At 61.2% G+C, this 25952-nt stretch overlaps 1 protein-coding gene across 2 annotated transcripts in view; it reads left to right on the top strand.

Moving 5' to 3' along the window:
- TMEM39B (transmembrane protein 39B) overlaps positions 1-9336 on the top strand; it is an 11856-nt gene extending 2520 nt beyond the window's left edge. Inside the window, exons 1-9 of one of the 2 annotated variants that reach the window (XM_076357511.1) lie at positions 264-330; positions 2464-2672; positions 4561-4780; positions 5078-5161; positions 5837-5991; positions 6618-6954; positions 7813-8000; positions 8463-8583; positions 8961-9336. In XM_076357511.1, the coding sequence (XP_076213626.1) occupies positions 2545-2672; positions 4561-4780; positions 5078-5161; positions 5837-5991; positions 6618-6954; positions 7813-8000; positions 8463-8583; positions 8961-9197 (1470 nt within the window). In that variant the 5' untranslated portion in view covers positions 264-330; positions 2464-2544 and the 3' untranslated portion in view covers positions 9198-9336. Of the gene's footprint in view, positions 1-263; positions 331-2463; positions 2673-4560; positions 4781-5077; positions 5162-5836; positions 5992-6617; positions 6955-7812; positions 8001-8462; positions 8584-8960 lie in introns of those variants that run through there. The other variant, XM_076357510.1, reaches the window with a different exon arrangement.
- Positions 9337-25952: the final 16616 nt, after the last annotated feature.

The raw sequence follows: 25952 nt of genomic DNA on the forward strand, positions 1-25952 counted from the left end.
CTCTCAAAGGCGTGAGGTTTTTCTCTTGTTTCTCTTCCTGCTGTGGAGTTGCCGTTTGTGGGAAGGTGAAGGGGGGGGGGGGGGGTCTGCCCCAGGGCGGGTGCTTGGGGGGGGGGGGGGGGTGGGTGTCCGGCGGTGCCTCAAAATGCCCGAAGTGCTTCTGGGCCTGGGCCGGGGGGGGGGGGGGCGGGGCCGGGGGCGGGGCCTGGCGGCGCGCGCGCCCGTGCCCGCTCGCCTCGCGGGAGGATTGTCCGCTGGCGGCCGCCATCGCGCCGCCGGCCCCGCCCGCCATATTGTGCCCGGCGCAGGCTGAGCGGCGGCCGGAGATGGGTGAGGGGGGCCGAGCGGCGGGACCGGCCCGAGCACCGGACCCGGCTACCGGGGGGAGGGGGGGGGGGGGGGGGGAAGGGCGGACGGGCGCGGGGGGTGGGGGTGGGGGGGGGCCGAGCACGGGAGCTGGGGGAGAGGGCCGAGCGGCGGGCGGGGCGCTGGAGAGCCCGCAGCTGGCCCCGCCCCGCCGCCGCCGCTGTGAGGGGGGCGGCTCCCGGGCCGCGGCCTGGCCCGGAGCCCCCGGGGCGCCCCGGAGCTGCTCTAGAGCCCCCGTTCCGCCCCGCAGCCTCGGTGCGTGCTCCCGTAGCTCCCCTGCAGCCCCTGATGCTCCCCTGCAGCTTTCTTGTACGCCGGTGGAGTCTCCAGAGCCCCCTGTGCTCTCCTGTGGCCCGTCCTGCGAGCCTGCGGCCCCCGAGGCGCTCCTGTAGCTCCTGCTGCTCCACTACAGCCCTGGCCTGCACCCCAAGGGCCTTTATAGCCCCCCTTACCCTCTTACAGCCCCAGCCTGTGCCCCCAGAGCCCTCATAGCCCCTACTGCTCTTCTGTAGTCCCCACTTGTGCCCCCAGATCTCCCATTTCTCCCCTGTAGCCTCTGCCTGCACCCCTGGAGTGTTTGTGGCTCCTGCCTGCATCTCTGTAGACCCCACAGCCCCTGGCCTGTGCCCTCGCAGCCCCCACTGCTCCTTCAGAGCCCCCATCTGAGCTCCCAGAGCTCCTACGGCCCCTGAACTGCACTCCTATAGCTCCCAAGTGTGCCCCCCCAGGCTCCCCAGCTCTCTTCCCAGGCCCAACACTTTCATCCTACCACTTTTTCCTCTCAGACTCTCTTGTCGTGGTGTCCTGGGCCTCAAACCCACTGTCTTCGCCTCCCCCCAAGTTCCTGTCCATCTGGTGCCCCCCCCGGCTCCCCATGTTGTATCCTGGGGGGTTCCTGTGCACAGCCCCTCCTGTTCACCAGCAGTTACTCCGCGTCACCAGGACTCTGTGTGCCGTGGCACAATCTGGGGTTTCTGCCCTTTGCTCTGTACCCCTTCAGTTCCCCCAGTGCTGCAGCCACCTCTGCGCCCCGCTGGCCTGTGTGATGGCACCCGTCTCGGGGTATCTTTGGTTTTCTTGGGTCTGGCCCCAGGCACACCCTGCTGCACCCTGTCCCTCATTGTCGGGAACTAGTACAGCAGTTTGCTGGAGGACTCTGGAGCTCAGTGTTAAGCTTTAAAACTTGTTTGAGAGCAGTTTCTAAACCTTCAGCAAATTTTCTTTATTCCGGATGCTAATTGCTAAGTCATGCAAACTGGAAATTAGCAGTCAGAAAAAGAAATGTTAAGCAATTGATGTGACCTGATCCGAGTTTCTTCACAGCTCAGATTTCACTTCTAGTAAATGGTGTATTACCACCCTGCCCTTCCTCTAAGTTGTATAGATTCTCCTAAGGTTAAACAGGATCCAGAGAAGGTTTTTAAAATCTTGGTATTATTGTCGTTGTTTACACTGTGGCAAGCAAGCACTAGAAAAGCTAACTTTGGGCTAACGTCCCGCTGAGCTCTGTGCCATGCAAACATACAACAACAAATGCCCTAAAAACACTAGTTATTTTTTTCCCGTCCTAAAGGAGCGAAAAAGGGAAAAGCCAGTTTGTGTGCTTTTGCAGTGTCCCTTTAAAAGAGCTGTGAATATTTGATTCCAGCACAAAATTGGGCAAAAGGGGACCTAGGTAATATCCCCAATTTACTGAATCCTTTGGGCGAATTGTTTAGCATCTCCGTAAGTGTATTGCTCTGCCTGTAAAACAGGGATAACACCACAGCGATGCAGATTAAATTCCTTGTAAACTGCCTTGGGTTGGGAGAGAGGCATGAAAAGCTTCCTGCTCCCGTGGAAGCCTGCATACATTAGGCTTTAGACTCTCAATGAATTCACAGCACCTTAACAAGCTGCTGCATGTCCTAGGAGCGTCAGGAGCTATCTGGGGCCACATCTATAGCCTGTGGCAAATACAGGAGATGCAGAAAAGGGTTGAGCAAAGTTGCGTTATCCTGGTTTGTGCTGCAAGCTAGCAGTGTGAGTGATCGGTTACTGCTGGTCACCAGGGTGTGGTAAGCAGATGAGCCTTAATAATAAATCTTCTCCTTTCAGTTTTAAGGACTGAAGACATAATCACGCAGTGAACAGCAGAGAAGCCACCTGGAAGAACAACCCTCCGCACCCTCTGTTGTTATGGCAGGGGGAAGGCGGGGCCCTAACCGGACATCCTACTGCCGAAATCCCCTCTGTGAACCCGGGGCCGCTGGCGGCTCCAGCCATTCCACGAGTTCCTCTGTCACGGGTGTGCGCTCACGCACCAGGTACGTCCGGCTCTCCGCATCTTCACATCTAGCCAGGCCAGCTGCTCCTCTCTGAGGCAGGTGTGAGACCACCTGTATCTCCCCGTCTCACACACTGCTGGTTTTCCTGTGGCTCAGGGATTTGTTAACTCCCGGTGTCTAGCTGAAATCCTTTTCCTACATGTGGCAGTGTCCGTGCTACGTGTTGTAATTGGGATAGGGGGGTTCTAATTTCCCCGAGACTGTTAAGCACTTTATCAGACCGTGACAGACTTCCAGGAGTGTTCTAAAGCCTTTCGTGACCGTTGAATGGAAAGTAAGAATAGAGACAAATTTTTATCCAGAGCCTGACTCTGAGTTCTGGTTGTTGCATCTCCTGTGCCCTGAAGTTTATGTCAGGTGAGGCATTTCTGGGGTAGAGTTTAGCTAGGTCAGGTGATGTGTAGGCTGCATTTTTTTTTTCAGGTTCTAGCCTAGCTGGTTGGTTGCATTTCTGCGACTGAGGTAGAGAGGAGGAAGGAGAAGCGGAGCACCGACAGCAATACGTAAGCAGGAGGTGCCTTATGAACTGTCTGCAACGAAAACGTTAGATCTGTCTTAACATACTCCCTGCTTACGGCCCTAGGCCAAGAAATTTATAGGGCTACAGTTATTCAAACAAGTTATTGCAAGGCCACAGAAGGTGGAGCAATCCACCTTGTACATACTTTGCTGTGAGAGCATGCACAAAGGTCCTTAGCGCAAAGTAGGTAATGCAGTACAAATCCATGCCCCAGCTTACCTCCAAGTGATTGGTCTCCGTAGCCGTACCCTCTGATACCCATCACCTGCATGGCGGTCCAGGCTGAGGAGTCCCAAAGTGCTTTATGCTTATGAGAGCCTTGTTGCTGCTCTTGCAAGAGCACCCTTAGGCCTTGTGTGTCTGTTCAAAGCAGAAAAGGCTTTGTGTTTATATTTAAAGCCCTTTTCTGGAGGACCAGAGCAGGAACTCTTGTTCTGTGTACAGGAACAGAGTTTATTGGCGGATTTATCGATCCTGAGGAGCTGAATCAGTCTTGTCAGCTTGGGAATCCGGGGATTTCAAGAGCTTGGGTTTCTAAAGTTTTCCCCTCACGCATGGCCTTATTTTAGGCTGCCAGCCTTCTGTTTTAAAAAGCATGGACTGGTCCACCTGTGTCCACCCCTGGGCTAGAAGTCTTTCTGCAGTCACACTCCGAGACTTCTGGGGTTTCGTTTTGGGATTTTCAATAGGAGTTTGTGCTCTGTAGCTCCTTTGAAACCCACACCCAGATTCCTTTGACTGTTGTTATTTAGAGATTGCAAATCAGAAGAGAGATATCTAGTATATATTAATTCCCTTCCCTTTGATTAAAAGGGTTGCTGTCTGGGATTGTGTGCGTGCTCACACAGGAATATGCACCTCTGACTAAACTTGTTTTTCCTCCATAGTTGAATAGAAGTTGAAGAATGACAAAGGGCTTGTGTTTAACTGCTCTGTCTTTCCACGTTCAAGCACTCTTAGAGATGTAAATAGCAACTGAAGGCCTAAAAGCTTCCAATTAATTAAGAGGGCCACTGGTTGCCCCTTGAATAGCAAAACACAGCCACGGCTTTTGAATCTGACTCAACGCAAGGGATTTAATACCAAATGACCTGGTGCTGTAGATTGGCCTGGTTCCAAATATTGCTTTCACTGGGCAAATTCCCGCTCACATCTGCCTGTAACGGGCGTCCTAGACATCCTCGGGGTGCTGACGCTTCTGGTTTGTGGCAGCCATTGACCGTGATAGTCGGCTTAGGTTTCTCAGTCAATATTAGACCCACCGACTTCTGCAGTCTATGTGGGCTGGAGGACAGCGCTGTGTTTATCTCAGGGAAGTGACTGCTGGCTTTTGGTTTACCTTGGTAGGAGCGGTTCAGGTACAGGCCTTTCCAGCCCACCTTTGGCAGCTCAGACAGTCGTCCCCCTCCGGCACTGTAAGATCCCAGAGCTGCCTGTGGAGAGGAGCGTGCTGTTTGAACTTCAGCTCTTCTTCTGTCATCTCGTTGCTCTGTTTGTCCACTACATCAACATCTACAAAACTGTGTGGTGGTACCCACCCTCCCATCCGCCTTCACACACGTCATTGGTAAGCACCAAAGGACAGCTGCTGTCCGGTGATATTCACAGGCTGGCTCTTGGGTCGTGAGACTTAAAGTTTTCTGTATATGCTTGATGCAAGCTACATGTGACTCTACAGCCCTGGAGGGTTGCTCACGTGACTCTTACTTGGCAAATTTTGGGCACTGGCTGTCTGCTTGGCATTCTCTTTCTGATCTTGGAAGAGAGAGTCCGAGGAGAAGAGAATAACTTGGGAACTTCTCTGTTGAATGTGGGTTTCTGCTGCCTGATGGAAAGTGGAATCATTTTGTTTTTGTCACCGCAGAACTTTCATCTTATTGACTTCAACGTGCTGACAGTGACGACGATCGTCCTGGCACGCCGGCTGATTGGTGCTATTGTGAAGGAGGTAAAGTCCCCATGCAGATCTCAGAACTGTTCTTTCTTCTCAGGCGAAATGTAAAGCTGTGTGTCCCTTTCAGAGTTCCAGACTCTTCTGTCCTTTCCTAAAGAACTTTGTGCTATGTCCAAGTCAGAAACCTAGGCATGGTTTCTAATGGGAAGAACAGAGAACAGAAATGAGCATCTCAAAGCATTGCCCATGACACTCTCTGTCCTTCTGTGATTCTTTCTGAATTACTGTCTCAACTAGACCGTTGTGAGACTGCTTTCTTCCTTGTGAAGAACAGTATTTGGCTCTTTTTCTGTTCTTTTAATTACTCTAGCTTTCTGCAAGGAGGAACCAGTGTGGGTCAGTTTCTGCTGACTGCAGAAGCCGTCTCTGGTGAGCAGGTCCGGGAGAGTGGGCTGGTCACACCGATAACTACCAGACCTTAACAAGAAACTCTGAGAGCTCTCCTCATGCCAGCTTGAGGAATGAGGCCCTGGGTTTTGGCGAGTCCAGATTCCAGCCTACAGAAGGCCTCCCCTTCCTGCTGGCAGTCAAACAGAGCCTTTCACTAGCTCTTCCTTCATGCATATGAAGTTGATTTTACAGATTGAGTGCTGCTCATTTACTGTTTGCTTCCTGTAGGAAGAGTGAATGAGTCTCCCCTCTGCCCAGCTCTTTCTTCTCTCCCCGCAGGCTTCACAGAGTGGCAAAGTCTCCCTGCCACGCTCTATCTTCCTGGTGATCACTCGGTTTGCTGTTCTCACTGGCACAGGCTGGAGTTTGTGTCGATCAATAATTCACCTTTTCAGAACCTACTCTTTCCTTAATCTCCTGTTCCTGTGTTACCCGTAAGTATCTCTTCTGTCACTTGTGTGTGATTTCTAATGTTGCTCCAGTGCAGTGGGTGTTGCTCAGTTGAAGTGAAGCCTGAAAGTAAATAAGCACTCGATTACCTGGTAACAACTTAAACTACCCTTTTCCCTCTTGCTGTGTCACATTTCTTCTTGGTGGCAGGGCATATCTTTAACATTTACCCATATTTCAGCTCTAATATAAGCATTAATTATTAGGTTGCTCGTGTCCTCTGAAAAGGGTTGTATGCTTTTCTCATGGTATTCAAAGAACCCGTGTCTTCGGTTTACCTTAGTCCTTAGGTGCCTGTGCCAGGTGGAGTGAGTCAAACAGCTTCCCCGCTTCCTGTTAGCTAACGAAAGGAAGCCAGTTCTATTTCCAGTCAAGTGGTGGAAATAGCTCCCTTCCCTCCGGTAGATGCAGGAGGAAGCACCTCATAAAGATCTGAGACTTGGTGCTTGCGTTTGGGATCAGATTGGTGAAGCTCTTTTCTGGAGTTTGTATAGGTCCCAGGTGTCATTTGGGAGGGGGATGTGATCGTAACGCTGATCGGCTGCCGGCAAAGGCATTGCACGGGGAGCTCGTAAGGAAGTAACCACCTTTCTGCACTTTGCTGCTCCAGGTTTGGCATGTACATTCCCTTCCTTCAGCTGAACTGTGACTTTCGGAAGACGGGCCTCTTCTCCCAGGTAGCCAACATCGGTCCCAGAGAGACCGGCGAGGTGAACTCCAGGGGCAGAGACTACCTGACCGTCCTAAAGGAAACCTGGAAGCAGCACACTCGACAGATGTACGGCATGGAGGCCATGCCCACTCACGCCTGCTGCCTCTCCCCAGATCTCATCCGCAATGAGGTGGAATACCTGAAAATGGACTTTAACTGGCGGATGAAAGAGGTGCTGGTGAGCTCCATGCTCAGTGCCTACTACGTGGCCTTTGTGCCCGTCTGGTTTGTGAAGGTGAGCGAGGGCCGGCTCTGCTCTTGCAGACTCCGCTTCTCCAGGCATGGGACTGGCTGGGGAGGATCGTGGGGAGGTGGACGCTGGGTTATGGAGGGGGTCTGGATCTCACTTCTTGCTTCACTGGAACGTGGGAGAGGTTGGTCAGAGGGCTGGTCTGTGTGCACAGGCGGCTGTATCAAACCCATTTACAGAGGCCCTGTGAAAAGTAAGAAGCAAAACCATCTAGGTTTAGCTTTGCTTAAACTCCGGGTAAGAGAGGACAGTATTGTCCTGGCGAAGTGTATTCTGACTGTTCGTGAGAGTGTGCATCCATCTGTTAGGGAGCGGTGTCTCCCCCCTGCCTCCCCGTGCAGCTAGAAGGACTCCAGGCCGACTGTTCCTTCGCACGCTGACCTGTGAGGACAGAGCTCCAGGACGAGGGGATTGACTTTAATAAGGGAGGCAGTATGAAGGAGGATGGACCTTATTAGGATTCTTAGCTGTTTTATTTAAGTTACTAATACGTTGTACAATGAGACAAATGCCTTGTAGTAAATCTGTCAGACCTCGGGGATGAGCCCAAGTCCCCTTCCCCTGAGGGGCTGGTGCTCCCACCCATTGTCAGCTGAGCTAGGGGAGCATCAGGAGCTATCTCCCTATTTTTTTGGTGATGGGTGATGATAGCATAAATGTTTCGCTGTGGTGTGTTCGGGAGTTGTACAGCAGCCATCCTATGTGGGCGCTTCTTTTTCAAGCGGGATTAATAGCTACGTGAAAAGCCCTTGTTTTACCTGCCTGAGTGCCTTGTGTTTTGATGGCTTTGTTAGGTGAGGCTGTCCAAACACGTTGTCACACATTCTTCTTGTCCCCCCACAGAACACTCAGTACTATGACAAACGCTGGTCGTGTGAGCTCTTCCTTCTGGTTTCCATCAGCACGTCTGTGATCCTGATGCAGTACCTCCTACCTGCGCGCTACTGTGACCTGCTCCATAAAGCCGCAGCGCACCTGGGCTGCTGGCAGAAGGTCGATCCAGCCCTCTGCTCCAATGTGCTACAGCATCAGTAAGGAACTCTCTCTCCTGGGGCTAGGGCTGGAGTTTTCTCTTAGCTGGCATGCCTGCTGGCGTGAACAGAGGCTGGATGGGGAGCTCAGCTTTCCAGCCGCCTCTCCTCCTCCTCTTGTTGCTTAACAAATCAAGAGAAAGAAAAATGAAAGCAGTTGTCAGCTGACACATCCGACAGCGTACAGACACTATCTGTACTGTCCGCTTCCAGGCGCAGCAAGCAGATCTGATTTTTGGCAAGGTGCCTGCTGCTCCTGGCCCCCAGGTAACTGCCGTTTGTCACTGCCATGGTTACATGCCTCGGCGCACCAAACTCTGCCCTCACGAATGACGGCAGCTTACTACTGTGGCCAACGCTGCGGAAGCAGCTCGTACGGTATCCTAGCTGGTGGTGGGAAGGCAGCAGACCCCCCTTCAGCTGCGCAGGTAGAAATAAGAGCGCTCTGCTTGTTTCCTGCAGGTGGACAGAGGAGTGCATGTGGCCACAGGGAGTGTTAGTGAAACACAGCAAGAATGTGTACAAAGCTGTGGGTCATTACAACGTGGCGGTGCCCTCGGACGTCTCGCACTTCCGCTTTCACGTAAGATCACATCTCCTTTCTGGGGACGGAGGTGTAGCGCCTCGGCCGGATCCCGGTCCCCTTGTCCTGTACACCTCAGACTGCCTGAGCTGGCTCTCCGAGCAGGAGAGCTGCCCGCGGGGTGTGCCAGGGCGGTGGAACGAGCCGGGTTCGGTACAGGGTTTCACGTTAGTCCCGCGTCTCCCGTCGGTGCTGCCAGAAGGGTGGCTGGCCTGTGCCAACCGGGGCTCTGTTCAGAGCTGTTCACGGGTAAATGTTGTGTCTCCAGAGGGGAATCCCAGAGGAATCCTCACCGGCCTCTGCCTCACACGTCCTGTCAAAAACGCGTCCCGAAGGGTCTGACCTCGCTCGGTGCCTTATTGCGGTCTCTCCTGCAGTTCTTTTTCAGCAAACCACTGCGAATCCTCAACATCCTGATTCTGCTGGAAGGAGCCGTCATCTTCTACCAGCTTTACTCGCTGATTTCTTCAGAGAAGTGGCACCAGACTATCTCGTTGGCTCTGATCCTCTTCAGCAATTACTACGCCTTCTTCAAGCTGCTGCGTGACCGTCTGGTGCTGGGCAAAGCCTACTCATACTCTGCCAGCAGAGACTCGGAGCAGAAGTTAAATTAAAACAATTGCACTGATGCTCAGCTTATTACAAAACAAACAAAACAAGAAACCCTCAGAGCTTTGTATTTTTGTTACCACTGCTTTTTTTCTTTGATAACTGATGTAATTAAAAGGAAAAAACATATTTTTTTACTCCCAACAGTTGTTTGCGTGTTTGTTGTCTGGTGAAATCCCCCGAGAAGGCCTCCTCCTGTTCGTATTTGAGAGGAGTGATTTATTAACAACGGTGCTTAGTTTTGAGAGGTGCAAATACTGCTGCTTCTGCTGGAGTCGGAGCTCCGGCTGGCACCGAGTGGGAAGATGGGAATTACAGGTATGTTAGAGCTCACAGCTTCCAGTCTGGGTTCCTTTAGAAGGGGGCGAGCCCCGATCCTGTCCTTTCCAGGGACCCCGAAGGACCTCCTGCAGCACCCCCCGATGCTCTGGGGCCGTGGGGGAAGGCTGCGTTGTTACACTGCAGTGGTTTTTAAATTGCTGCGCCAGAACCGCTGCAACCCCTCGCTTGCAGCCCCGCGCCGGTGATGGTTTGAGGTCCGCAGCGGTGCGAGGGGACCCGCCGCGGATGGGGGAGCTCCCGGGGGGAGCTCGGGGTCCTCCGGCTGCTCCCGCCTTTGCCTTTCCGTGAGTGGGTTGGGTGTTCCCCGCCTTGCCGCCTCTCCTCCCCAACCTGCCCGTCAGGTCTGCCCAGGGCTGGGGCCCGGGAGCATGAGCGGGGTGACATCACCCGGGCGAGGAGGAGGAGGAGGAGGAGGAAGGGGCGCAGCTCCGCACCCGGGTGACTCGGGGCTGGGGACAGCGGGGCCGTCCCAGAGCCGCCGCCGTCCCTGCCTCCGGGGGCACCGGCCGTGCCCGCCGCTGTGGCCGGGTCCAGGCTCGGGCCCCTGCCCGCGGTGGGGCTCCCCGCCGCCGGTGCCGGATCCGGCCTTTGTTCCGTTCCGGCCCCGCCGCCGCCAGGGGGCGCCCGGGGCGCGCGCGGTCCCGCTCCCGCTCCCGGTCCCGCTCCCGGTCCTGCCCCGGCGCGTCCCGGCAGCGCCGCCGGTCTCCGGGCCGCGGGAGCCCCATTCTCCCCGGGGAGGTTATTGCGAATGAAACCGGAGATCAACCACCGGACCCGGGGCGGGCGGGCCCCGGGGACCGGGACCGGACCCTGCAGCGCTCCGGGCCGGCAGCAGCATCGTCCCGGTGCACCGGCTGGGGACGGGATGCCACGCCCGGACACGGCAGCGAGGTGACCCCGGACACGGCACGTGGGTCTCGGTGCCCGGCAGAGCCTCGCTGCCAGCCCCGAGCATCCGACCCCCCGGCAAACCGTCACCCCGGCCCTCGGCAGGGACACGGTGGGGACGTGGTGGGGCCATCTCCCGGCATGGGGAGCCAGGCTGCCTGCCAGCACCCGGCGGCTGGGGACACCGCGGGGCCAAAAGCCACCAGGAGCAAAGCCACCGCCATTCGCCTGTTTGTTACCAGCCGCTGCGTGTTGGCAGGGCGAAGGGCACGGTGAGGAAGAGGAAGGAGCAGGGAAAACGAGGGCCAGGGCTGGCAGGGAGCCCTGCCAGGCTGGGGTGCAGCTGAGTGCCACAGGATTGTGTCCAAGCGCAGCCCCCCCCCCCACGACCAGCACTGGGGCAGCCCCACGTCGGCAGCGCGGGGGGACGGGGACGGAGCTGAGCCTCCTGCCCACGCATGGGGAAGCCGACGGCCGAGGAGCAGAGGTGCTTCGCTGGCTCACAGTGTGGGAAGGCTGCAAGAAGCCCCCCGAGGACCCCCGGCAGGTCCTGGGGGGATGGAGAGGCCCCCCCAGCCTGTCCCCTGGCTCTCGTATCGCCCAGCCAGGGCCAGATCCAGTCTCTGGACGGGATTGCTAACTGGGATGGGGAGGGAGTGATGTCGGGGTGCCGTGGGCGGGTGTGCCGGTGCCCCGGCCCCTTCCCCACTGCAGCAGGAGGAAACGACCGTGTCCAGCCTTTCCCGAGGATGAGGATTTCCTTCCTCCCATTGAGCGGGGACCCTGAGGTTAGCACGCAGCCATGGGGCGCTTGGCCCGCAGGACGGGGGGGGGGGGGGGGGCAGGCTGGGAGGTGGGGGGCAGAGACGCCCCCAACACACAGCCCTGGGTGCAGCTCCCGGCAGGACCACCCCCTCTTTCTTCCCCCCACCTGGCTGGGACCCCGTGCAGCCACACAGGCAGGAGAGCAGCTGCCCGCAGGGATGAGGGAGCCGGCTTTGCGGGGGGCCCAGGATGGAGACTTGCGGCCATTTCCTTTTCTCCTTCCCCACGGCTTCGTCCCCTCCCCTTTGCTCCGCCTGAGTGCGGTGCGGATATTTTGGGGGGCAAGAAGAAGCCAGGCAGAGCAGGCAGCCCTGGGGCAACAGGGCCCGTCCCCCCACGGGGTGGCCCAGCTGGGGCTGGCTGAGCTGCAGCCACCTGGGCTGCAATTTTTGGGCTCCCAGCCACGCCGGGAGGGCTTGGAGGTCCCCTTGGGTCCAGCAATGTGACCCTCAGTGCTGGCTGCCTCTGGGCAGAGCCTCCCAGCCCCACCAGGTGCCTGCGCCCCGCTGCACCCCCAGCCCTCTCCTCCTTGCAGGGACCTGGCCCAGACATGGAGGTTACTGGATTCCCAGAAAAGGCTCTTCCTGCAGCTGGGAAGGGCTGTTGTGGGGAGCAGGGAACACCTCATTTCCCTTGAATCGTCTGACAGTGAATGCACAGGGGCTTTCCCGAGGGCCCTGGAGGGGACAACATCCTGGGGGAGATCCCGGGTGGGAATTCCCCTGGGATTAGCCGGGCGCTCCTTGGAGGTAGCTTCATTGGGGACCCAGCTGCCTTGGTGACCCCAGGGGTACCGGCCAGCCCAAACAGTGCCCGGCCCATGGGCAGCGCTCTGCCCCGGGGGTCCTGGCCTGGCGGGGCTCCATCTGCCGCCCTCGCCGCACCCGCTAATCCCGGGATTAGCAGCCAGATGCCAGGCGCAGGTTTGCTGCAGGTAACGAGTATCTCTCGGGGAGGAGGTTACGGATGTCAAAGTGCAGGCAATTATGGCTAATCCCATACCTGCACCTAACGCGCTCAGCAGCCGTCCTGCCTGCGCCAAGCGGGACCAGGCAGATGCCGGGGAGAAGCCGGCTGGCATCACGGTGGGGTTCCCAAGCCAGGAGGGCAGCGGGTACAGGGAGCCCATGCGTGCTGGGGACCCATCCCGGGGTGCCCTCAAGCACGGGACCCCAGGATAACGACCGTGTTGGTGGGTCACGGAGCAAAAAGCCAGGCAGAAATGCCCTCGACGGGGCTCAGCACTGCTGGGGGCATGGCTGAGCCCTCCCCTGTGCAGACCCAAAACGGGGCACGTGTGCTGGGGACAAGCTTCAGCCTTCCGCTGCCTGCCGGGAATTCCCCCCACCACTTCCCAGCGGACACAGCTGATGGGAAGTGGCTGTTTTCCCCGAAGGGCCCATCCCGACATTCCTGGGAGGCCACGTCTGCCACCCACACCCCCATCCCCAGGACCTCCGTCCAGCCAGTTCCCAGCTGGTCCCACCCCAGCTCGGCGCAGATGTAGGACGGATGCTGAGGAGCGCTGCAGGCTGTGGCTGCTCAGCACGGGGCTGCCGGCAGCCCCCGACCCACAAACGTGGCCCCCACGCACCTCGCTGAGCTTCTGCCCCCAGCGTGGCAGCAGGGCAGAAACAGCCGGCACAGATTTCACACCCGAGCCTGCAAACGCCTGTTTTCTCCCCCGATGCATCAGGCAAAGCCGCTGCTGCCTTCCAGCGCCGACACAGAGACAGTGTCGGTGCCCCTCGCAACACCGATGGTCCGGTCACAGGGGCTCCCAGGTTGCTGGGTGAGCCTGCAGCGGCGATACCCCACTGGGGGCCTGATGGACACCCCCCCCAGCTCCTCCTCGTCCCCCCGAAAACACCAGCCTGTCCCTGGTTGGTGCAGTGCCGAATCCAGCATCCAGCAGCTGCTGGTGTGGGGACCGGGGCAAGGGGGAGGGGGTGGGACAGGAGCACCCCACGAAGCCAAAGGTCCCCAGCCCGGGCACGCAGTGCGTGCGGGTAATCCCAGCTGGGCTGTATCGTCCTTTATCTGGAGGCCGGTAGCTTTAATTCTTCCTTAATAATCGTTTATGCAATTAATAAAGCCAAATCCCTAAAGTGGCTAATTAAGGGTTTGTTTGCCCGCTGCCATCTCACACCACAGCAGGTTTTGTGTGAGATCAATGGGGGAAAATATCGCAGGGGGGTTGGTGGGAGCATCCTCCCAGTGCCCATCCCGCCAGCATCCCTGCTCCCCCGGGCCGGGGGCTGGGGGCCGGGAACCCCTGAGCAGCACCCCAGGCCCCAGTCCCTGCCCCAGACCCAGAGCCGTGGGGTCTCCCTGGGGCCTGGGCACCCGAATCAGGAGGTGCCGAGCCGATCTGAGCTGGCCACCACTGCCCCCCGCCGCTGCCTGACCTTGCCCGGGGCTCACCTGGCCGAAACCGGGGCAGGACACGGCCCATGAGGCCCCGTCCCGAGCCGGCGAGACCTGCCGTAATTGGCAGCCCTGAATTAGCGTATGCACATCCTCATTAGCAATCACACACACACACACACACACACACACGCGCGGCCTCATTTTCTCATCTGAACAAATCCGCGGTGGGGACCCGGGAGCCGGGGTGAGCAAGCGTGGGGTGGTGGGGCCGCACCCCAAGCTGCCCAGCCTCTCCCAGTCCTCTGCTCATCACCCGAGACCGCTAAACTCATTGCACTTGTGCAACGGAGCAGAGACAATGCCTGCGGCACCCACAGCCCCGCCGTACCACTGCTTCGTCCTTGGGCGGGGGCAGGCAGCAGTCCCTGCGGGGAGCAGATGGCGACTTGCAGCCCTACAATGCGCCGAGCGGCGCGGGGGCCAGATGGACCGCAGGGGAGCAGAGCCGTCCCGTCGTCCCCCCCCCCTTCTGCTTCCGCTGCCATTTTACCCAACCGGCTCCAACAGCGGCTATAAATATTTAACAGCTCCATCCTCTGCTCTGCTGTCGAACCGACAGCCGGAAGAACGGCAGCTCCCATCGCTCCAGCCTGCTTTGCACCGCGCTGGGCGCCGCTGGGCTGAGACACCCCACCCCCACCCCCCACCCCCCCCCCGACTTGGGCACGGCCAAGAGCACGTCACCTCCCTGCAGCATCGCTCTGGGTCTGAGCTAAATAACCCCAGCGAGCTGGGCTGGAAACCCTTGAGGACTGAAAGGTGGTGAACGGAGACTTTGGAGGGCGCGGGGACATTTCCCAAGAGCGTGGGGATGAGGAGGGGAGCGGGGAGAGCCAGGCAGGTCGCCCACCCCCCGGGTGGGTGTCAGGCTCTGCAGTGGCCCCATCCTGGGCACCGTGCAGGCTGAGCACCCCTGAGCCCTTTCAGAGGTCCAAGGGGTCATAAGTACCCCCAAACCCACCCCTATGCCCCCGGGGGACCCGGCTCCTTGGTCAGACCCCAGCCAGGAGCCCTGTGGGCAGCAGCACCACCTCGCTGACCACCGCAGAGGGGTCCTGGCCGTCCTGCCCCCAGCACAGGTGAGCTGGGTGGAGTGTCCCCGGCCGGCAGCGGAGCAGAACCGGTTGCAGGATCTCCCACGCTGCGGTGCGAGGCTGTGAGTCCCAGCACGCGGCTGCGGCGGGGCATGCCATGACCTGCAGCCCCAAAGGCGGCAGAGAGGCATTTGCAGCCGAGGGCTCGCCCGGGAAGGGCCCTTTCCCGGCACCAAAGGAGTTTCGGTCCCACTGCGGGCACGGCTGATGCCCCTTCTCGCAGCGCCCAGGCATGGCCTCGGTGCCCCCGTGGGACACACGTGCAGCAGGGCAGCCCCTCACCGGGGCCGGGCTTCCTCCCGCCGCCACCGCCGCGGCCCCGAGCCTTTCCGCCGCTCTTCCGCCGACCCCGGGGCCACCGGCTGCCTTCCTGCCCCGGCCCCGCGCTGCCGCCCTGTTTCCTGCCTGCCGGCACTGGGGCTGCCGCAGCCGCTCTGCCTCTTCCCCGGCCCCGCGTCCACCCCACGCACATCCCTGTTTCCATGCGCTGAGTGTTTCCAGCTTTCCCCGCCGTGCCAGCACCATCCGTCCTCCCTGTGGCTCTTTCCCGACCCCCGGATGGCGGGACCTGGCCCCGCCGTAGTGTCCCCAACAGCTGCCCCGGGACCCTGTGCCCTCCTCAGGGGCTCCGGTCCCCCGCCTCCGTGCAGGACCTGGCCCCGACGCCGCTGCGGGAGCGACCCAGCTCGGTCGGGTGATTTCAGGGGGTCTGCGTTTCACCAGCCGTTTTCTTCCAGCTCAGTGATAAAGGTATCGAACGGAGCAAGTCTCCCCCGGGCTCGCACCCGGGGAGCGGCAATTCCCCAATTGCAATCACTTTTGGGGATCTACCACTGACCTAGTTTTTAACCCACTGTGCACGGGCAGCGGGGATTGCATGCAGGGCTTGCCTGTGGCCGGCGGGAACCCGCAAGAGCATTCCAGGAGCATCGATACCCCCCCCCCGCAGTGCAAAGCCTCCCCCTCCTTGTTTTTGGGAGACAAGGGTCCCGCAGGCAGCTCTGCGGGGCTGGCCCCGGCTCCGTGCTGCCCCGCTGCTGAGGTCAGGCTGTTCCCACGCCGAGCCCAAGGGTCTTCCCCAAACCGGTCCGGCGTGTGGAACCGTGACTCAGCCCCGAGTGAGCCGGCGGGGAGCGGCGTGCACCGGCAGGCCCGGGGGGGGCCGGCGGAGAGCATGGGGTGCGGCAGCAGGACAGGACCTGCACGGGGGCCCCCGCTTCCCGGACAGCCACACCGGAGCCCTTAGCAAAGAAGGAAGCAAGAAATTTCCTTTTCCTTCCTCCTGCAGAGCTGCGGAGCGGGTGTCATCGTGCTGGGGTGACCTCCCCCTGCACCCTGCTCCCTAAAGCAGCCCACCGTCCTCCCCCCCACCCCGGGCACCCCGCAGGGTGAGAACTGGGAAGGGCTCCTTATCTCCCTTCCTGGCTGATGCAAGGTTTGCTCATCGCTGCTGATCCCCGGGGCCACCCTGCTGCAGGGCAGGTGGCGCTGGCAGTGTCACCTCCCCTTCCAGATTCAACCCACCCCGCAGGGATGGAGCAGGGATGATGCCACCATCCCTCCATGGTCCTTACATACGTTTCACACACAGCCCCCACCCCAGCATCGCTCCCTGCCCCACGGCTGCTCAGCTGAGAGCACCGGTGTTTTCCCCTCCGGTGCTGGGGCCAGAGGGATTCACCGCACGCCAGGGCGCTGGAAGCAGGCCGTTGCCAGCCCTCTGCGCCAGCCAGGAATAAGTGGATTAGGAACCAATCTCGTTATCGCCGCTAGCAGCCTCGGCGAGGGCCGTGGGATGGGGACAGGGATGGGGACACTCCGGGTGTGGGGGGGGGGGATTAGGAGTGGCCGGTGCCTGGCGTGGGGCAGAGTGTGGCCACGGTGCTTCGACAGCGAGGGCTCGGCTGCCTGCTGTTGCCAGCGATGCGGTATCCGGGTTCTAATGAGCCGGGACGGTTAATTAGTCAGTGTCAATTTATGTTAATTAGTCGGAGGAGTCGAGAGACTGATTCCTATGCCACCTGGTGTGTGCACGTGTGTGCACGCGCCTGGCTGCATGCGTGTCTGCAAAGGTGTGTGCACACCTGGGTGCATGCACGGGTGCGTGCACATAGGTATGTGTGCGCGCATCTGTGTGCACGTGTGGGTGCATGTGCACAGCCACCCGTGCACCCATGACCACGTGCACCCATGAACACGTGCACCCATGCACCCATGCACACGCACTCTCATGCACCCACGCACCCATGCACACGGGGCCAGAAAGCCAAGCTCACGCCAACGCCGTGGCTCGGGGAGCTGCCGTTCGGGCGGCCCCGGGCAGGCGAGGTGGGTGACGAGGGACGGGGCAGCCACGTCCCCGGGGCAGGACAGGGTGGGCACGGCCCCGGCGAGCCGCGGCGGGCAGCGTGGGCTCGGCCACGGGCTGCGACAGGATGAGCGATGAGAAGTTTCCTGCGGGTGATTCACGCTCTTCCTCCACTTCGCTGCCGTACAAGCAAGGGCTGAGACCCCAAAGGAAGCCACAGGGATCTCCAAAAGGGCTCAGAAAAACTCACCCCTTACCCCCGCCGCCCGCTGTGATTTCTCCCCTCCTCCTGGGTCAAAACGCAGTGGTTCTGGGGACAAAGGAGCCATGTAGGCAGCAGCACGAGGCAGCAAGGCCGGGAAGCTCCCAGCGATGGGAGCAGAGCCGGGCTCTCCTGCAAGGAGGGAAGAGGATGGGAAATGCAGCATGGCCGGATCCAGCCAGGGAACGAGCCCCTCTCAGGGGTGGGGAGCTGAGCAGGGGATGAAGCTGCTCCGTCTCACGATGCACCGCAGTTTATTCGATCGAGGCTAACGGGGCATTGCAGGCTTGGGCTGCTGTTGGCTTCTGGGTTTTGTTTCTTCTTCTTAAAACAGGATTGCAACCACAAAAAAAAAGGCAAAACCCTCATCGTGCAAATCCTCTGCTGCTCCCGCCGAAGGCCTTGGTGTCTGGCATGGGCTGGATGTGCCTGTGTCCCCCCCCCGAGGTGCCCGCGATGGGACGCCAGGGCTGGACACTGCCCCAGGGCTGCTCGTGGTCACCCAGCTCAAGCCCAGAGCAGCCGTGTCTTTACTGCGCCGGCCGAGGTGTTGCAGCCACCAAACCAGCTATGCAAACAAGACCAAAATTAAATCAGCAGCATGCGAGAGAAATCCATTAACCCCTACTAGGGCGGCGGGGACGCATCCCCCCGTGGGCACAAGAACCCCCGCAGCGGCGAGGGCCACGCCGGGGCCGGGGCCGCGCAGCACCCACCAGGGCTGCAGCCTCGCCGGGGCTGTGGGCTGCCACCGAGAGCAGGGAGCAGCGTCTGTGCCCCCATGGCAGGGCTGAGCCACCGTCCCCCCGCCGTCCCCGGCTCCCCTGGCTCGCAGCCATCTGGCCGGGCTGTATTATAGGCATGGAGAAGCCGGAGAGAAATGAGGTCAGGGCTGTGATGGCAGCCAGGGGACGGGGCGAGCCTGCGCCCGCCTCGCCTTCCCCGGCAGCGGGACCCTGCTACCCCCCTTATGTCTCCAGTGGGACCCGGTTGTGGCACCGGCCAGAGCAGGGACGGCCCTTTGGGATGCCCTTGGACACCCAACGGGAACCTGAAGCCAGCCCCGGCCCTGACCGCGACAGCTGGCTCCTGGGCGCAGCGGGGGGACATGCCGGGTGGACTTTGCACCACCACAGCGTTACCGCAGCCCAGCGGCACTGGCAGAGCTGAGCAGAAGGGCTGCACCATGCCTGAGCGCCTCCCGGGAGACCTGCCCATCCCGTGGGCATGGAGCCCCTCGCCGGGGCTGGGGACGTGCAGGGCATCAAACAGCACCAGCAAAGGAGAGCGAAGCCCCCCCTCCAGCTACCCCAAAATCTGGGCAGCGAGTGCAGCATGCACCCCTGGGCTCCCCGGGGCTCGCCCGCCGCCGCTGCTCAACCCGGGCGCGTGGGTGCAGTGCCGAAAACGTGCCCCCACCAGTGCGTGAGCGTGAGCGTGCGTGTGCGAGTCCCCATAGGCAGCTGCCTGCATTTTATGCATTTTTAAGAAGAACAAGGTTAGTGGGTCACTCCAGCGCCAGAGGCTTTTCTCCAGCTGAGCTGCTTTGCTGCCAAACCCATCCGGGCTGGCGGCTGCCCGCACCGTGGCGGTGAGGGGGCTGGGGCAGGCAGCGGTGCGGGCGGGCAGGCAGCGGCCGAGCCCGGCCGAGGTGCTGCAGCGGCCCGGGGCTGCGATGGCCCTTCTGCTCCCGCCAGCTCCAGCCACCCTTCACCCCCGGAGGCACCTGAGAAGCTGGCAGGAGCAGGATGCAGCCAGACCAGTCCCCGTCCTGCTGCCAGCGGGCAGAGAGCAGGCAGGGAGCGGGCATGCACCACGCTGGGGGGGGGCTGCAGCCCCCCAGTAGGGCTGCCGGGTGCTGGGGCTCCAGCACCCAGAGCCGCGGGGCCCCGACGAGGCTGGCAGGGTGCGGCGGTGGCGGCGGAGAGGAAAAGCCGCCGCAGTTAAAAGTTAACGTGGCAACAAAGCGGAGCCAGGATGGCAACGCCAGCGCAGCCGCACCAATGCAAACAGCCCCGGCTTTATGGCAGCCCAGCCCCAATAAAGGGGTGAGCGGCTCCGTCCCCACCCTGCCCGGCCTCTCCCCGCGGCGCTGCCCCCCCCTTGGCACCGTCACCCCAGGGAGAGCGTGTGCATTGGTGCAGCCGCGCCGGTGCCCCTGTCCGTGCTTCCACACATGTGCAAAGCAGCGTGCACGTGCCGGTGCACCGCGCACTGGGACGTGCCCCAGCATCGCCGCTGGGAATGGGGTGAACCCAGACCCGGGGTGAAGCCGAGCCGTGGGATGCAACGGCAGCGATGCAGCGCTGTGCCGCTGCGCAGCCCTGCGCCCGCAGCCCCCCGGCATCCCACCGCTGCGCAGCCGTTGCCATGGCTACGGCCATGCAAGTCTGGGCGAAATGCATCTGCCGGTGCAGCCTGCCGAGCCGTGGGGGCGGGGAGGGCACCGCTGCTCCGCGCTGCTGCCGCCAGCTGGGGCCACACCACCAGCCCCCCACCCGATAGGTCCCCCACCAAGCCCGGCACCGGCTGCTGTCCCCTCCCGGGACCTTTGCCAAGAGCGAGAGCCACCGCGGGAGAGCGGGGTGTGGACGGGGGGTGCCAGTCCCCTGCCATAGAGGGGCTGCAGACCCCCTTTGCAGTGGGATGGGGTACATCACGGCGAGGGCCCACCACGCTCCCCCGACCCTGAAAACTTTGCAAGAGGTTTGCCAGCACTGGGCAAGCCCGGGGAGGGGGGAGTCGGAGAGCGGCGCCTGCCTCCGGCACGTGCAAAACCCCCACGTGCTCCCCACCCCTCCCCGGCACATCCCACCAGCTCCCGGGAGGCAGAGAGCCGAACCGGCACAGCTGGGATGCCTGGAAGGCAAAGTGCTCCCCAATAACCTTAGCACCAGGCTGAGGCACGGAGCAGCCCCCCAGAGCCCATCACCAGGGTCTCTGGGCTCTGCTGGCCCTTGGGCTCCCACCCAGCCCTGCCCACGGCTGCGGTGGCCCTGGGGACACTTTCGGTTTTGCTCTGAGGCACAGGGGAATTCTGTTCCTGGCAGTGAAGCAATCCAGGCCGGGGACAGCAGGGGATAAGGGAAGGAGGGGATTTCTGATGGAAAGTTGCAGACAATCCCAGCACTGCCGTGATTCCCCCACCGAGCTCCGCTCCCGGCTCCCCCCTCGCAGCCCACCCCGGTGGGGACTGAGCCCCTGCCCCATCCCACCTGCGTGGGATTTCGGGGAGAGGGTTTTCCTGGCGCCCCGGGATTTACCGGGGGCGACAGTGTACCCCCGGCTGCACGGCCCCAGTAAATCAGCCGGGATCTTCTGGTGGAGGGAGCAGCAATGAAAAGGTTAATGGTATTGACACTTACAGGTTCCTAATGAGGCTTTAAAGCTAATAGTCCGTTAAGGTGAGCGGGGCTGGAGGTTTGCATCTCTCAGGGCTGTTTTTCCAGGCTGTTTGGGTACCAGAAGATAACGCCCCCCCCCCCCTCATTCTCCCACATCCCCCCCCCGGCACCGCTCCGGGCGCTCCCCATTCCTCCAGCCCTTCATCCAGGCAGGCAGAAGCCAGGCCCGGCCTGGGTGTCCCTGCGTCTTTCCTGCTGCCCGTCCGTCCATCCCGGTCCCTTCCCCCACGGCCATCCTCCGCACACACTGGCCTCTCTCTGCCTGGGCCCGTCAGATGTTGCTGAAAAGGAACAATGCGACGTATTGTCTCTCCCTGCTCGCAGGCATCAAAACCCAGCAGCGCAACAAAAAGACACATTGACTTGCAGGGAGAAAGAGGCCCATACATCCCCGGCTGCTCGCAGGGGGAGGGACCGCTGCCCCAAAGCATCCCAGCGCCGCTTTCCTGTCCCGGGTCCGGCAGCGCCGGCTGCCCCGCGACGCGGTGGGCTGGCTGCCACCGGCCCCAGGGACTCGGGCAAAAGGGGTGACCCCGCTGGGCTGCGGGGGGGCTGGCAGCGGAGATGTGGGGCTCCCCATGCCCCATCGCCGAGGGATGTCTTTGGGATCGGCACCGTGGCTGTGCACGTGTAAGATGCTCGCTGGACCCATGCTGGTGTGCGTGCACGGGCTGGACACGCGCTGACTTTGCTCACACAGGCTGGGCCCCCGCCGGCCGTGCACCCACCTCTGCAAACCCCAAGGAGACCCAGGGCTTCTTCGTGGCCGTACCCTCCGAGAGCAGGGAAGGTACCGGCACTGCCTGCCTCACCCCTGTGCTCACGCAGCTGGGGAAGGGACACGCCATCCTCATCTGTGTCAGAAGCCAAGGCGAGCTGCCATCACACAGGCACAGCTCCACGAAGCTCAGTCGAAGCGTTGCCCCCTAACCCATGTCCGCGGGGCTGCCACGTGCCCCCAGCCCTGCTGGGAGCTACAGCAGCCACCAGCAGCCCCACCTGCACAGGAGTAGCCCAGGCAGCGCAGCACAGCTCCGAGGTCCCTTTTGCAGCCGGTCACCAGGACAGGGCACAGGTGACCCCAGGGATGGAGGGAGCTGAGCCTACCCTGGGGACAACCACGGGCTCCCACTGCCTGGGGGGGGTCACTGTCCCCAAGGGAAGGGCAGCACCCCGCGTCCACCTTGGCTCTGCCACGGCAGGACACTGCTGCAGCCCGGCCGTGTTCCCCAGGGCACGGCTGGACTCGGTGAGCCCCGTGCAGCGGGGCGATGCCCAAAACACACGGACCCCCCAGCACGCTTCCCCACCATGTGCCCCGGCCATGGCGTGCGGGCACGCTCCCGTGGCACCTCCGCAGACGGCTCTGGAGGAAGCGGGACGGGAAAAGCTCCACTTGGACTGAGCGTCGCTTTTGTTTCCATTATAAACTTCCCTTTTAACGAGGAAGGAGGCTCTGAAACACACTCCCCGCTCGGCCCCCGGCCGGGGGACCCTGCCAGCAGCCCCGGCCGGGGTGGGAGGGAGCAGAGCCCGGTGTGCGGTAGCACCCGGCCGCCCTCCCGTCTCTGCTGCCAGCTGGATGCTGTGGCCCCTTTTCTCTCCGGACACCCGCTGGCAGCCGTCCTGCTCTCGTAATGCAACCGAACCGGCAGCGCACGGCTTGCTCAGGGTCAGGGAGTCCTTTATCAGCACTGAAATGCAGCCTACGGCAGGGATGCAGGAGATAAGGCGCGTGGGACAAGCATCCTGCCTGGGCGAGGGCATCGCGGCGGGTTCCTGTCCTCCCGGGAGGAGTCGGGAGAGACCGGCGGGCTGGGAAAGGCGATGCGGGGGCTCCCCGCAGGGTGGTGATCCCTGCCATGCAGTAACTCCCCCAGGACCGTGCCCGCGGGGAGGCACCCGGGATCCTTCACGTTCCACCACCGCCCCTATCCCCGGGCAAAGTGGGGCCGGGGGCCCTGGGCAGCATAGCACAGCCCACCCCGGCCACCCCGCTGATGAGGCTGGAGGGTTTTAGGTTAGAGGGCTTGGCTTTGTTTGCAAATGCTCCAGCTCCTGGCCGAAAAGAAGGGCAGATGGTCTCCAAGATAAGAGTGGAGGGGATTGCTCTCTCTTTTCTCTGCCATGACTCACAGCTGCCATCCTCTGCCGCCGGCTGCCCCAGCGTGAGCCGGGAAGGGATGTCGCACCGGCAGGAGAAGGAGGAGAGGTCCTGGGGTGGGAGAGCAGGGCTGGTCCTGGCCCCCGTGCAGGACGGTGGGATGCGGGGAGGATGTTACCGGAGTGAAAAGCAAGCCCAGAAATAGCAAACGCAGTTACACAAGGCACCGGTTGCCATGGGATCTTCACAACCAAAAATGACGGGGCTCTGGCAAATACAAGAACGGGCCCTTTTATGTGTTTCTATGGGAAGTCAGCGCCTCGCTGCAGCCTCCCAGGCTGGAGCCTTTCCCAGGGCAGGAAGGATTCGGGGACACTGGTTGTGGCACCGGCTCTGCGTGGGCAGCAGGGAGACGCCCGGCAAAGTCCCATGCAGACCCTTGCTTGGGTCCAGGACGCTTTTTCCCGGTGCAAAAGGCAGAAGGTCGGTCCGCACTGACTCGGCAGCCAGCCCGAGTGACGGCACAGCCCCGAACAGGTTCGGCAGCGACCAACTTCTGCTTGGGCGATGGACTGGAAAAACCCCCTTGGCCACCACGCAGCCCCACTCTTCCTCCTGCCTGCCCAGCCGGCCCCAGCCAGCCCTCGTTCCCTGCAGAAATTCCCCAGCATGAAGCTCAGCAGATTTTTCCTTCTCAGCCGAGGATGGCGCCGCTCGGCACCTGCGGTGTCCCCCAGCCCTTTCGCCCTGTCCCCTCGTGAGCTGCGCAGCCAGAGCATCACTCGCCCCGGGGACCAGGCGGGTGGCCACATCCTGGAGCCGCACCACAGGGCCCGGGAAAGCCAAACCACGCGTGGGCATGGTTGGTGGACACGGCAGCACGGCAGAGGCAGACCCCCGGACCCTAACCCACAATTACTATTTTTAGCCGAGGGCCGTTTGCAAGGGCCGTTCCCGTGCTGGAGCTGCCGTGGTGGCAGAAGCCGTTACCGTCCGTCCCTGCATACAGCACAGCCCGGCCCGCACTCTCCCTGCCGGAATTCTCTCCCTAGAGAGATCTAATTAGCTAATTCCTTTGCTATTTATAAATCAATATGGAAATCCCTCCGCTTTATTCCCAGCGCCTTTGGTTGCCCTGGCTGGGCCCCCGCTAACTCGGTTAAAATCCTCGAGCAGATGATCAGAGGCTCGTGAATGGCTCTAGATACATGAATAAATAAGTGCATTAATTCTTCGTTAAGGGCTGAGGGAATGCGGCGGGCGGCAGGGGCAGGGCATGGGGCTGGGGACTGCACCCTCCTGCCCCGCTCCAACCCCCTGGCGCAGGGGCTGCGCTCGCCGCTCTGCCTTGCAGCCTGTCAGCGCTTAACACCTAATAAATTAATAATCAGCACGCAGTTTAAGTAGGTCTGGAAAGTGGAAAATAACATCCACAAAGATCTTGCATCCCTGAGACCTTTTAGGCAGGAGCAGCGTGCAGAGAGGCAGACAGATTTGTCTGCCTGTCCATCTGCTAGAGGAGCAGACAGACCCGTAATCTGTCCGTCTGCCTGTGCCCTGCAAATCCCCATCACCTCCCGAGCAGCCAAAGCCCCGGGAGCCAGCGGAGAGCCTGCGCAGAGCCAGAGCATCCTCTGTCCTGCTCCGGTTCCCCATCCGATGCCTGGGGACGGAGGAGCCCAACCCGCGGCTGAGGCAGCGGTGGAGGGATGGGACCCACGGCAAGCGGGGCTGGCAGTCACACTGGTTTCCACTGGGAGGGTTTAGGTTGGTGTTTGGTTTATGCTGGAAACCCACCGCCGTGCGCAGCAGCCAGCTTCAGCCCTCCACCCACTCTCCCGGTGTAACCACACCTGCCCCGGCGCCTGCGCGGCAGCACCGTCTGCTCCCTGCCACCAACACCCCCCGCGACACGCAGAAGAGGAAAACAGCCTCTTCCCAGGTTGAGAGCTGGAACAACCTGCTGTGGGTCTGCCCAGGGCGGGGGGGGACCCACACTCACCCCACAGAGCGCCGGGGCTCCGGCACCAGCGGCAGCTGCCGGCGGGGCCACACCAAGCACTGCTCCCGAGCCAGCTGAGCACTCCTGATGCTGTTGCCATCAGCACAGGCAGGACAGACATCTGCAGCGGAGCCAGGCCGTGGAAGAGGAGGCACGCTCAGGAATCCACAGGGGAACACGTCTATTTATAAACACATCCCTTACGCAGTGCTGCAGAAGAGGGTTTTCAAGAAAAGCCAGGATCAAGAGAGATGTGACAACTGGGGATCCCTTGGAGATGAAAGCCGCTAGAAAACCGCATGCGAGGTTTCCTGCATCGCCTCTGATGGTGACGGGGGGCTGCCCCACCCCGCAGCAGGTCTGCATCTTGGCCTGTCTAATCATGCTAAAGTTTGCCCTTTAGAGACATCACATCTGCCTCCCATCACTCCAGCGCTGCCCGCCGATCGCTGTGGCAGGGGAGCAGCGGGGTGTAAAGCACTTTCTCCCCTCCAGCAAAACGTGGAAGAGACCTGGGCTTTGCACGGGGGTTGGCAGACGGGGGGGGGGGCTGAGCCCAGCAGCCCCGGCTGAGCCAGCGGCACAGAGCATGGCGGCAGCACCGCAGCCACCCTGCCTGCCCCAGCCCCAGCCCCAGCCTGATAAATCCCCTCTCGAATAAGCCAGCCCGGCCACTCAGCCAGCCCACCGTTGCAGAAAACATCTTTCCAGCAAGCAGCCTGTTTCACAGCACAGGGTACATGTTCGCGCTCCCAACCGAACAGACTGCCACCATCACCCTAAAGGCTGCACCCCCAGAGCCCCCAGAGCCCCTTCCCAGCTCACGGCACCCTCAGCGGGGAGGGTGCAGATGGGTGGTGGGTCGCCGGTGCTGCTCACCTTAGCGGCTCCCCCCGTGGCTCTGGTACAGGAGGACGGGAGCGTCTCGGGGCTCTTGCATGGATGGATGGTCTCAGATGGACGCTGCGAAAGCCGGTGCTCGCTCAAGTTTGCTCAGCACGGCCGAAATGTGCTCTTGCTGCAGCGGTGGGGCAGCATGGAGGGATGGGATGGGATGGGATGGGATGGGATGGGATGGGACGGGACGGGACAGCAGCATGA

Source organism: Aptenodytes patagonicus, chromosome 21, assembly GCF_965638725.1.
Source record: "Aptenodytes patagonicus chromosome 21, bAptPat1.pri.cur, whole genome shotgun sequence".
Taxonomy (NCBI): domain Eukaryota; kingdom Metazoa; phylum Chordata; class Aves; order Sphenisciformes; family Spheniscidae; genus Aptenodytes; species Aptenodytes patagonicus.